General features: G+C 38.5%; 1 protein-coding gene across 1 annotated transcript in view; it reads left to right on the plus strand.

Moving 5' to 3' along the window:
* The window catches only part of LOC131989695 (endophilin-A1-like), a 46,722-nt gene extending 34,715 nt beyond the window's left edge, over positions 1-12,007 (plus strand). The window contains exons 6-10 of the mRNA XM_059355001.1: positions 1-39; positions 927-1,085; positions 3,508-3,611; positions 3,704-3,834; positions 4,550-12,007. The exon at positions 1-39 is cut by the window's left edge and continues 95 nt beyond it. Of these exons, the coding sequence (XP_059210984.1) occupies positions 1-39; positions 927-1,085; positions 3,508-3,611; positions 3,704-3,834; positions 4,550-4,746 (630 nt within the window). The 3' untranslated portion in view covers positions 4,747-12,007. The remainder of the gene's footprint in view (positions 40-926; positions 1,086-3,507; positions 3,612-3,703; positions 3,835-4,549) is intronic.
* Positions 12,008-13,073: the final 1,066 nt, after the last annotated feature.

Raw genomic sequence — 13,073 nt, forward strand, 5'->3', positions numbered from 1 at the left:
CTGCAGAACCTCCACGACAAAGACCTCAAAGAGATCCAGGTGGGTTAGAACCAGAACACACCTGGTGGTCTAGACGGAATGGTCCAAAAAGTGAAAGTGAGGAGCATTTATGGGTACAAGTCAGGAACCGGCCTACTTTACTTATTCCAAGGGTGCTGAATCCCAAAAAAATGGTTCCCAAGCGAAATTTTTAGTTTTTGACCTTCTAATTTGCATATCAAAATGGCCGCCGTTGGTCGTTGTCCCCTAGTTTTTTTGTAAGTAGGCAATCAAAGATGAGGAAATTAAGTTTCTGGATCTATAGTCTAGAGTCAGAGCAAGAATATAGTGGAGGCTTAGTGTCTTTTTTATGTATGTATATATATATATATATATATATATATATTTATGCAAAATACCAGCTTTTAAGGTTAAATTAAGCATTATTTGTGTCATTTTTTTAAGGCCAACATAAATATTAAATCAATATCACTTTTAAATGTTCCAGTTGGTATTTTGCATATATATATATATATATATATATATATATATACATAAAAAAGACACTGAGCCTCCACTATATTCTTGCTCTGACTCTAGACTATAGATCCAGAAACTTATTTCCTCATCTTTGATTGCCTACTTACAATAAAACTAAGGGGAAATAGTCCAATGACTGTGCAAGATGGGCATTTGGTGGCCATTTGATACAAATTAGAAGGTCAAAAACTCAAAATTTCGCTTGGGAACCATTTTTTTTTGGACTCAGCACTCTTGAGATATGTAAAGTAGGCCGGTTCCTGACTTGTACCCATAAATGCTCCTGACTTCTTATAGGAGGCCTCTATTCTGAAATCCGTCTAGACTATGGTACAGGGTCCAGGTCCAGGTTCAGGACTGGACTGGTCCCCAGAGTGATTTCTAACCCGTGTTCCTCTGGGCTGCAGCACCATCTGAAGAAGATGGAGGGCCGCCGTCTGGACTTTGACTACAAGAAGAAGCGCCAGGGGAAAGTCCAGGACGATGAGATCAAACAGGCGCTGGAGAAGTTTGACGAGAGCAAAGAGATCGCAGAGCAGAGCATGTTCAACCTGCTGGAGAGCGACGTAAGGACCCCGTTGTCTTACAGTTACGTCTTCAGTCCTCCAAATGAAGCTTCATGAACCCACTAGATGTTGCTCTTGGCTCAAGGAATGCCTATTCAGTGTCTCAAGCCTTCGTTAAACAGAGAGTGCCATCTAGTGCAGTAGTTCTCAACCTTTTTGAGTCGCGACCCCCAATTTAACATGCATGTTGTCCGCGACCCCCACTCACTGAACAGAATCTCACACACACAGTTCAGATCACCCAAAAAAGAAACAAAATGACCAAAAAAAGACACAAGTTGACCAAAAAAGATAGCCTGGCTAACACCAGACCAAATCTCATTGGAGATTAGGTCTGGACACTTGCCGTTCATTTCTCCGTAGAGGAGGTGTGGTTTACGATCCTCCAGAGCCGTTTATTGGGCGCTTAGAATGTCTATCAAAGCGTCTGTAGGTAGCTCTTAGCCAATCAGATCAGTTATACCAGATGACGTAGTAGAGCAACAGAAATGGATGTTTGTTGTGTGTGTGTCTGTGAGAGAGTGTTGTTTGCTGCTTTGCTCCTCCAGTTCTCATTTTCTGCAAGATTATTTATTTTCACGCTTTATTCCCCCTCATGTCATTCAGCCACACATCCACTGATTTTATGGGCAATAAACAAGCTGCTGCGGGTCTCTGGGGGCTCCGCTGTCCCCCGGCTCGGAGCCAGATCACCGGCGGGGACCGACGGTCTCGGCGGCTCGGCGCAACGAGCCACCGAGACCGCCAGTGCGGCGCTAACAGCCCCGCTACCGGTGATCTGGCTACCAGCCGGGGGACAGCGGAGCCCCCAGAGAGACCTTTCGTCTTTCAACTTTCGCTCTAAACTATTTAAAACACCATCTACAGCTAAAGAGAGTTTCGCGTCTGCTGCAGCCATGTTGGATCCGGAAAACTACAAGCTTCCAAGTGCCGAGTAGTACGCGTCATCGTCTCGCCGTCCCTCCCCGCTCTGTGATTGGATCCCTAAAACAGGGCTAAGAAATCCCTCTAGTGTCCAGACTCCGCCGCAGTTCGAAATTAAATTCGAGCGCGCAAGGCAGTCTGGGTATACCCAGGCTACAAAAAAGACACAAAATGACCCCAAAAAGAAACAAAATTACCAAAAAAGACACAAAATTACCAAAAAAGACACAAATTGACCACAAAATGATCAAAAAAAGACACAAAATGACCAAAAAAGACACAAAATGAGTAAAAAAAACAAACACAAAATGACCAAAAAAAGACATTAAGTGACCAAAAAGACTAAAACACATTAACACATGAACACTTTAACACAGTGGAGACAGAGCTGACTTCCTAAATGATTTGGCGACCCCCAGAAATCATCTCGCGACCCCAGTTGGGGTCCCGACCCCAAGGTTGAGAACAGCTGATCTAGTGGGCAAAGAAAATAATGAAAAAATGGTTCATGAAGCTTCATTTGGCAATCACTAGTTTTCAGTTGGGTTTGTTTGTTTGTCAGCTGGATTACGGAAAAAACTTGTGGTCAGATTTTCATGAAACTTGGTGATAAAATGTAGCATGGTCCACAGCAGAACCGGTTAATGTTTGGAGCCAATACACAAATTATTTTTCACTATTGTTTAAATTGCAAGATAAGGCTTCTGCATGCATGTGTTGTTGGAATAATCATTAAATAAGAAATAAAAGTGGATATTTACAGAAAAAATAGTAAAAAAATTGTGAAAGACAAAAGTGGAAACCAATCAGTTTGTCCTGAGAAAACCTGCAGCAGCTTTATTGTAAAAAGTTTTTCAAAAATAACAACAAACGTAGATGTTGCAATAAAATAAATACCTTCAACTACATCATGTATGAGAGGTGATTGCATATTCTGTGTGGGAAAATCTTTTTGTTTTACATTATTGTATTTTTCCCCTGGGTCAGGAGCATTTCTCCCCCAGTATAAATATGTATATATATATTCCATTTCCGCTTGTTATGGGGTTCTTTTTATTTTATTTTTTGTACCGGTGACCTTGTGGACAGCACAGACGAAGGTATTTTGTGTCACTGGACCGAGGGAGACTAAAGAACTGTGGGTGCCTTAAAGCCTCTAGACCCGATTCATCAGCCTGAGTCCTGCCAGCCCTTTGTTTAGAATAAAACCCGCCATTGTATTTTGCTATGGATGACCCTGTCTGATGTTCCTGTTCTGTGTGTATAATTATATGTTTGTGTTTTGTTTTTCACTGAAAAATCAATAAAAAGAAAGTTAAAAATAAATAAATAAATACCTTCAAAGTCCTGGGTAGAGGACACACACTTAATGAAATATGAAAACACAAGCAGCAGCTATCCTGTGGCACGCTGCGCCGGCCAGACCCGCGCTCAGCAGGCACAGGACAGGATGTGTATTCAGTGTGTATGTGTGTGTGTGTGTGTGTGTGTGTTGCAGATAGAGCAGGTGAGCCAGCTGGCAGCACTGGTTCAGGCCCAGTTGGAATACCACAGCCGCTCCGCCGAAATCCTCCAACAGCTCTCCAGTAAAATGGAGGACAGGTATTGATCCGGCGCCTCCCTCTGGTGAAAATAAACAGATGATAGAAAGAGACTGTCACAGTAAGACTACCTGTTTCTTTTTGGCCCTCCAGGATAAAAGAAGTGTCCAATAAACCCAGAAAGGAATACGCTCCCAAACCCAGAATGACCCTGGAGCTGCTGCCGCCCAGCGAGAGCCACAACGGAGGAATACATTCAGCCAAATCACCCGGAAGATCACCAGGTAGAGGTGGGAGGGAGCTCTGGGTGGGATCAGTGCCTTAATAAAGAGGGGATTCACTCCACCAAGGAGGTCAGGTGTAAGGGTCAGTCTGTAGGTTTGTCAGCAGAATAGTGGAAGAATTACCAGCCTGATTTTCATTAAATTTGGTGGTACTAAGGACAGACCCATACATTTTACAGCGTATCCGAAACAAGAGGCGGATAAACAAAAATCACCTGCATTCTCACTGATAGAGTATGATAAAAACATTTGCATTGAAGTTGTATGTTATATTGCTTGCAGCCAATCAGTGTTCTTTGATTTATTGTGACATTTCATTGGTCCAGTTTTTTCCCTACCTTGTGGATTGTACAACATACGTTTAATTTTCTGTATTCTTATTAATATATTGGAATAATAATAATAATAATAATACATTTGATTTATAGGCGCCTTTCATGTCACCCAAGGTCACCTTACAAAGTCTAAAATCATAAACATCTTTAAAAACAAGACAACATGGTAAAAACATCACGACATGGTAAAAACAAGACAATGTGATAAAAGCATGTGAATTAGTGTCCAGTTCCAGAGTGTATGCCAGTTTGGAATCATGTCAATAAACCAACCTAAAATGAATTGAACCCACAAATGAAAGAGTTAGAAGGTAAGACCTTTAATGAGTCCACTAGAGGCCGTCAGTCATTGACAGTTGTTCTCCCCTGTGCGTCCCCAGCCCCCCTGGACCAGCCCTGCTGCCGAGCGCTCTACGACTTCGAGCCGGAGAACGAAGGCGAGCTGGGCTTCAAAGAGGGCGACGTCATCACCCTGACTAACCAGATCGACGACAACTGGTACGAGGGCATGATCAACGGCCAGTCGGGCTTCTTCCCCATCAACTACGTGGATATCCTGGTGCCGCTCCCTCATTAGGTCCCGCCAAACGACCTGACCCTGAAACCCCTCGACCAATCCAGACAACCCCCGAAAAAAAATAGCCTGTATTTGCATAAACAACAAAACCACGCCCTCCTTCTACTTCTTCTTCTGTGCTTCTGTGCGATTCTGCTTTCACAAAAAACGGACTGAGATGGAGACGGGGTGGACGAGGCGATTAGAGAAGAAGAAAGGGAGAGGAGGATTTTAGCGTGAGAGCTGCAGAAGAGAGGTAGAAGAGAGGGATCGAAGGGGACGAGAAGACCAAGAGATGACCTTTTACAGCGCTCACTGAGTGAGCACTGGGCCGGGCAGCACTGGCTACCAGTGAGGCTTTGGAGACTTAAGGCACGGTGTATATGTACGTGCATGTATGTGTCTGTATGTGCGTTTCAACCTGTTGTTACTCTATAATGACCGAGCCAGCACAAAGTCCTGCTTGTCAGTTAAACTGCCTGACAGCTGTCTTTTTCTTCTTCTCTTCTTAAGTTTCTTGCTGTTTTTCTTTCAGAGTACTTCTGTCTTTTCTACCTTGACTTGCCTTCCTGTGCTTTTCTTCAGCCTGGACTTCTCAGCAACTGTCTCAGTCTTCCCCTCTTCCTGTCCTTCTTTCTATCCTTCCTTGACTAGCACTGCCTTTCAGCATGGCTCCGTACTCTATACAGGCCTTTAACCCATGATCCAGAGCCGTCTGCTTTTGTTCGGGTACATCTGTACTCTTGTAACATTCTCTGCCTTTCTCAGAGTCTGCATAGAGTCTCAGCTCTATAATGGCTGTACGCATGAACCAGCCAAATCAGAAATGTGAGTGTTACGACGCCCGTGAAATGTAGTTTTCGGGAGTGCATCTTTGGAATAAAGCCGTATCTGCAATAAGTAGATTTTTACAGAATGGAGAATACTCGGTCGCCGGTTTATCTTCTGATGGGCGATCATAAAGGTTTGAGGGTCAGGAAATCCACGTAGATAAACATGTCAGCTAAAGAGAAAAATAGGAGCAAATATTAGGAGACAGCAGCGAACACAACCAGCACAGGGCAGCTGTATTGACCAGAACTTCAGATAAGTCTAATTATTACAGTCTGCATAGAGGAACAGATGCTTGTTTTCCACCCACAGTGTTTTGTGTGTACAGTGTGGAGTAGATGCTTGTTAACTTGTCTTATTTGTGGCTTTTGCATGCAGGACCGTGTGAACAGTGGTAGCCGTTCCAAACCTCCTGTTTCAAGTCCTTAAATGTAGGGAGACCAATGCTCAGCGTGTTCTTTAGACAACAGAATATCCTCCATGAAGACATTCTCACAGTGCCCTTAACTCCACTCAGCATTCTAGAATTCTAGATGACCAAGTTCTGGAACCTTCAGAACCGTCTTGTTCTAGACTCTTTCAAACATTCTAGCTATTCTAGAACCTTCTAGGCAACATTCTAGAACGTTGTTAGATTCTTGGTGTGGAACCCGGGGAATATTCTGGAACCTTGACAGCATTCTTGCCCAGAAAATGATCAAGAAATGTCTTATCATTCCGGAATCTTGGTATTATACTCGAAACATTTGATAATGATAGAACCCTGTTGACATTTTGGGTCATTTAAGTCTGTCGCGTTTGTTCCTACATAGGTGAGATCAGAACATCCTAGAACTCTTGCTGACCAAATTCAAAACCTTCTTTTTTCTTGGCAACATTCTAGAACATTATTAGATTCTTGGTGTGGAGCCCAATGGAACATTCCGGAACTTTGACAGCATACTTGCCCACAGAATGATTTAAAAAAAAAAGCCTTATCATATATATCATCGTATAGAAGTATTTATGGACCTCATAAATCATCAGAACTTTCTAGAACTATTGCTGACCAAATTCAGAAGGTTCTTGCTTTTGAATCTTTCAAACATTCTAGAAACTTGCCAACATGCTATACACCCAGGGAACATTCCGGAACCTTGACAGCATTCTTGCCCAGAAATTGATCAAGAAACCCCTTTTCATTCCAGAATCTTGGTATTATACTAGAAACCTTGCAGTGTTCCTATACAGGTTTAATCAGAACATTCTAGAACTCTTGCTGATCAAATTCTGGAACCTCCTTGTTTTAGAATCTTTCAAGGGTTCTAGGAACTTGCCAACATTCTGTACACCTTCTAGAATGTCATTAGAGTCTTTGTAGAACTCTTAAACCCCAGTGTGGAGTCCAGGGAACATTCCGGAACCTTGAAAGCATCCTTGTCCAGAAAATGATCTAGAAACGCCTTATCATTCCGGAATCTTGGTATTGTCCTCGAAACCTTTCATCACTATAGAAACCTGGTGACATTTTGGATCGTAGAAGTGTGTTTCTACACCTCATAAACACCCTGCAGTGTTCCTATGTAGATGAAATCTGAACTTTCTAGAACTCCTGCTGACCAAATTCTGAAACCTCCTTCTTTTAGAATCTTTCAAACATTCTAGGAACTTGCCAACATTCTTCAAGAACATCATAAGAGTCTTTGTAGACTTCTTAAACCCCAGTGGCCAGGGAACATTCTGGAACCTTGACAGCGTTCTTGCCCAGAAAAAGATCAAGAAATGTCTCATCATTCCGGACTCTTGGTTACATTCAAGAGACCTTTGAGCATGATTGAACCCTGGTGACATTTTGGCTCGTATAAGAGTGTTTTTTGGATCCCATAAACATCCGGCACTGTTCTTATATAGGTGTAATCAGAACATTCTAGAACCCTTCACTCACTGAAACATGAAAACAGGATTCAGAACTCTTTAGATACCCTGACAGCATATAAAATCACATTAGTTAGGTAAGAGGTCAGTATTGGTGGCAAATGTTCCCCGGGGTATGCACCATTACAGCATAAAGAGGAGCTTGTTTAATGGCTTTACCTTTTACTCCACCGCCGTTCTACTTAATCTATCAGAAGTGTTCTTTATGAGGCAGTATTACACAGTCTACTCTGGCAAAGACCTCATGACATAACAGTTGATGTCATTTATTGTTAGAGGCTCTTTAATAATTCAACTATTTATAACTGATTATAGATTAAATTTTCACATTTTAATAGTGTAGAAGTTCAGGCTATCTCTGCTCTGGCAAACATAAGAAGCTAACATCCTTGAGTCTTGTCATTTACCATACTAACATTTTTTAAATTAAAATGGAACTTTATGGATATTATATAAGATAATTCATGCATAGCCTGTAAATTAAAAAGCTTTGGGTTTTTCTATCCGGGCAATATTTATTATGTCGTCAAACATCGGCAGGAATCTGTGCTAGCATGGCTAATGCTAACGTGCTAGATGTGGCTAACCAGCTACCCCTTCGCTTCACATTCCCGCACTTGCAGTGTTGAGCAGAATACTTAAAAGTGAAAGTATTTAGTGCCTGAATACTGAATACCTCATCCTACAAATAACCTATTCCGTTAAAACACAAAGAAAAGTTGCGTATTTAGAGTTTATTTGGGGAAACATCGTATAAAAGAAGGCAAAACATTTTGACTTTTTGACACATTTTCTGCCTTTTCCTTACTGTTTGATGATCATTGTAATGTATTACAATTATTATTCTAATATATTACAAAAGAGGTTTATGGGTTTGGACCAGACCACTGAATAACATGTAAACTCTGTTCTGTTTCGAACAATTGATTTAAAAATGTTTACTTACATGGGCGACTTTTCTTACATTAAATAGTTGTCATTTTTAACATTACAGGTATGAGGTCTTAAAGTATTCCTCTTAGAAATAATACAGTACCTTTTGGTGTTTAAATATGTACAGATACGATCTTTACAACAAGTCAAGAACGTCGATTAACTGATGGTCATAAAATGGTCTGAAAATATCGATACACTTGCGTGTCGCAATATTCTGTTTTGTGATACTGTATTGATTATTTTTAGGTAATAGTTGACATATAAAGATCTGTAGCAGACAGATTGCATAAAACGTAGTCGCTGTTCTGATTTTATGTGTTTGGTGGTGTGTTCTTTATACCATGACAGGTTTCACAATATATCACCTTGCTTACAATATCGCAATATATGGCTGTATATTGGACAGTAACCCCTGTATCGTGTTGCCAGATTCTTGCCAATTCACAGCCCGAATTGTTCCGGTTTCTGACAAGTTGGTTGACAACAGTAATAATTTACCAGGTTAGCATTGATAAAATGTTCGGTCGGTGGGTTGGAAAAGTTTCTTGAAGGCTCAAATGCTAGTTTAGACAAAAGTAATAATAAGAACAAGTAAACAAAGCTACATTTTTAACCAGAGACTTAACAAAAACACTCAATACAAAGGCAATAAATGAGGATATAGGAATAAAACTGAATGTTATAATAAAATAAAGGTGTGGCTCTGAAGGAGAATCTCTTCCATTGCCAAAGCACAAATATCTGACAGCTACAGTCACTAACAACGATGTCTCTTAATCTCTAAACGCTTCTCTCTAACGGTTTCCGGGGTTTCGGAGCACAGCTGTGTTCAGTGTTTTCTTTTTGATTTCCTTCTGTTTGTTCTGAGTCTGAAACCTGATTTCTCTGCCTGTGGAAAGTCTGTGAGCTGCATGCACCTGAACCGCTTTACGTCTTTACGGCTGTTTGTTTGAGATGGTTTTCCAAAATAAAACGTCCTGCTGGAGCCTCTGTTAACTGATACTCTGCATTTTCTATTGTCCAGTTACTGTATTTATTTTTTTATCTTTATTAACTCGCTTCTACAAAATTACAAAGTGCTTTAAGACTTTTTTGAATTCCCTTGAGTATGTTTTGATTTACTTGCACCTTGTCAGTTTTGTTTTTTTTGCTTTTTTGTTCTTTTTTTGTGTTTTCTTTGGCGCTGATTTGCCCTCTATGGCGACATGTATTCTAACCTCAATGAGGGACTTGTACAGTGTTACGCTCTATTTCCCCTTTTCACCTGAATGAGAGTCGGACCTCGGCCATGTTACGCTCTTTAATTTAACTTCAGCTTCTCTCTCGATGGTCAAAGCAAGCAGAGAAATCCAAATCAAACCTGCAGACTTCAGTTTTTTAGTCTGTTCTGCAGCTCTGGAAGCAGAAATAGTCTCACTGGTTCAACTGAACTTCAGAAGAGTCCAGATTACTTTTTTATTCATATGCTGCTGAATTTATGTTTCTGATAGGATGGAAAATCAGGAAATCTTTGATGTCAAATCTCCATATTTCCCATTTTGAGAGCAGATTAAAAGGCTCACAGTCTTTGGGATTACACTTTTAAAAAAGTACCTTTTGATTGTAGAGTGGAAAAAATCTGAAGGTAATCAGCCAGGCATTATGGAATTAGGCTGAATTAAATTATTAGATTTACATTATTAACCCGTAAATAAACTAGTAACTACTGTCTCCTTGATTCAACCATTTAACATTTTGGGAAATATGATTATAGGCTTTCTTGCTGAGAGTGAGATGAGAAGGTTTATACCGGGGATGCAGTTAACCGAAATAGTTAAAATCCTTCAGAAATGCACTTATTTGCTTTAAAGCCACCAGGGGGCAGTGTTCCCGACTGTCCTCCAATGAAAGCAGCTAGCATGAGCTGCAAAAGTCTAAAAATTGCCAAAAAAAATGAATATTTTGCATTATTGTGTTGTTTATTAATCACTTCACCAGCAGTGTTGCTTAAGAAATTAAGATTTATGAGCAGATTTCTAAAATGTCCTAATATCACAAAATCTGAAAAACCAGCAGTGTTGCCAAATTCGCAACTTTCTTGCTTGATTTAGTGATATTTTAGACTCTCTATTCAATGTCATGTCTTAAAGAATGACAAATTTAGCAATATGCAGATGAGCATGTGATATTATTTGGCAATTTTTAGACTTTTGGAGCAAATCCTGGCTACAAATATGAATTTTTTTGACAATGAAGGTTCAAATAGATACAGCCAGCTCAGTCTTTCATTTAAAAAAAAAAGATAAAAGATCTAGCATTAAGTTTAACGAAATTCTCTGAGTGAATTTAAGTTAACTGCTAAACAGTTTGTGTATATGTCTCTTTTATAGTGAAAGGTAAGAACGGAAGGAGTGATTTTTTAACATTTTTTTCAATATTTAAGAGTAATGAACTGATGACTGGCTATGATATTATCATTTATTTTTTCTTATATGATCAGAGTTCTTTTTTATTTATCATAATGGTGTTTATATTGTTATATGTAACAAAAACAGAAACAAAACTGTCCAAAGCGCTGAAATGCACATCCGTGTGTCAGGGGCCTGGCTAATATCTGGATTGCGTTATTTTTCTAAGTTGTGAGACAGTTTATATCCGCGTTGCATAAGTTGATGCACATTTAATTACATAACACGCTTTATTACATTCTTTTGAAGAACTTAACCCCCCTCTGTAGTTAAGTATTTGTAAAATAATAACGAGAGCAGTTAGATGTATTTTTAAAAATAAATGTCTCGTCACAATATATTTAACGTTTATTTGAATATTCGCCTTAAAGCAGGAAATGCGGGATTGTTTTTGGATTTAACGCCGTTAAACACTTGTTAAAAATGCACATTAATTTAAAATTACATTCCAACAATTATCAGGCTTTTACACAGGCTGTGTTTGATATTTAAACAGTAAATTAGGCTGACGTTGTTGATATTGTCGCCTCTCCAGAGATTACTCGGAGCCCTGTGGAGCTAAGGGCGCGGAGCCAGCAGCGTGCTAGCATTAGCATGCTAACGCTGCTGCTTTACTGGCGCTTATCTCGCTATAATCGTCTCATTTTCTCCTTTTTTAGTTGAGTTTAGCGAACATTTGCGCCTTTCTTTAAGCCCCGCCCCCTGAGGTTTACCTGAACCAATGAGATGTCTGTGCTGTAAATGACCAGGTGATGATGTGGCCGTGGTCCGGCTGTGTTACAGTAAACGGTTTGCCTTGTGGCTGTATAAAATAGCCCCTTTGCCTAATTAAAAATGGACCCTGGTGTCTTCTGGTGAGCTACATGTGTGTATGTGAGTATATACACACCATGTTGCTGTTTATTTATGTACTGTACGTATTTATTTATTTATTTATTTATTCCTACGTCCTATTTGCCGGTTGTCGATACATTGGTGTGTGGCGTGGAGGAGGGGCGGGTGGGGGGCGTGGTCGCTGTGATACTAACTAACTGTTGCTCTCCTCGTATTGGAAGATGATATAATCTAAGACCACTGTATGTATATCTGCTTGTCGTGAAGATGATCTACAATGTAATGACAATAAAGAATAACACTATGAAGACAGACAACAAGAGTCCGTTCTATTCTATTTCAGTGTTTAATCAGAGGGGCATATTTAAATAATGCAAAGATGATATTTAAGCATTCGAAACCTTTTATTTTACCTTATTTAAAAATCTCATTTAAGTATATTTGGAAGATACAAATACATTGATTGAAACGATGAGACTTACCAACAAGAACAGTTATTTTTGTACGACAATGATATTTCTCATGTTTGTGCACAATTACTTTTTTTTTATTTTGAAAGTGCAGTACATAATAAAAATACAAAAAACACACAAAAAATTACAAAAAACACATAAAAACACAAAAAACACAAATATATATATGTATGTATATGTATATATATTTATATATGTATATATATATATATTTATATATGTATGTATGTATATATGTATATATATATGTAAATATATATGTGTATATATATATATATATATACTTAAAGTGTACATAAAATTACTTTTTTGTGTGTGTACAAAAGTGCAGTACAGTCAGAATTTTTTTTTAATATACACAAACTTTTATTGATTTTATTTAACTACACAATATACACATTTTGGGTTCCTTTTGTGTACAATGCGATATTTTTTGAAGAAAAAATAGGTAAGAATTGTTCCGTCATTCATCGTTATAAATTGATCATTTCATTATTAATTTGACACGGGCCGAGTTATTTAAGTTATGTAATGGAATATATGTTAAACATACGTTTTTCTTGTATATGCGCAATATTTGTATTTGTATCAATTTAAAAAAAAAAATGATAGGTATGTTTATGTATATATTTATGAATGAAATGTTCATATATATATAATGTGTTATATATATAATGTATTTATGTATTTATACATATATACACATATTTTATTTATTATACATTATATTATATATATATAAATATATATATACATATCTTAAATATATAAGATTAATTTTTATGTATTATATGCATACTGTTTGTGACCGTATATGATGGTCAGATATATTTAATATTGCAAGTTTATTCTCTATAACATATATATGTTAATGATATATATTTAATTTAGATAGGTAAGTGTGTTAAAAAAA

Source organism: Centropristis striata, chromosome 17, assembly GCF_030273125.1.
Source record: "Centropristis striata isolate RG_2023a ecotype Rhode Island chromosome 17, C.striata_1.0, whole genome shotgun sequence".
In the NCBI taxonomy this organism is placed as follows: Eukaryota; Metazoa; Chordata; class Actinopteri; order Perciformes; family Serranidae; genus Centropristis; species Centropristis striata.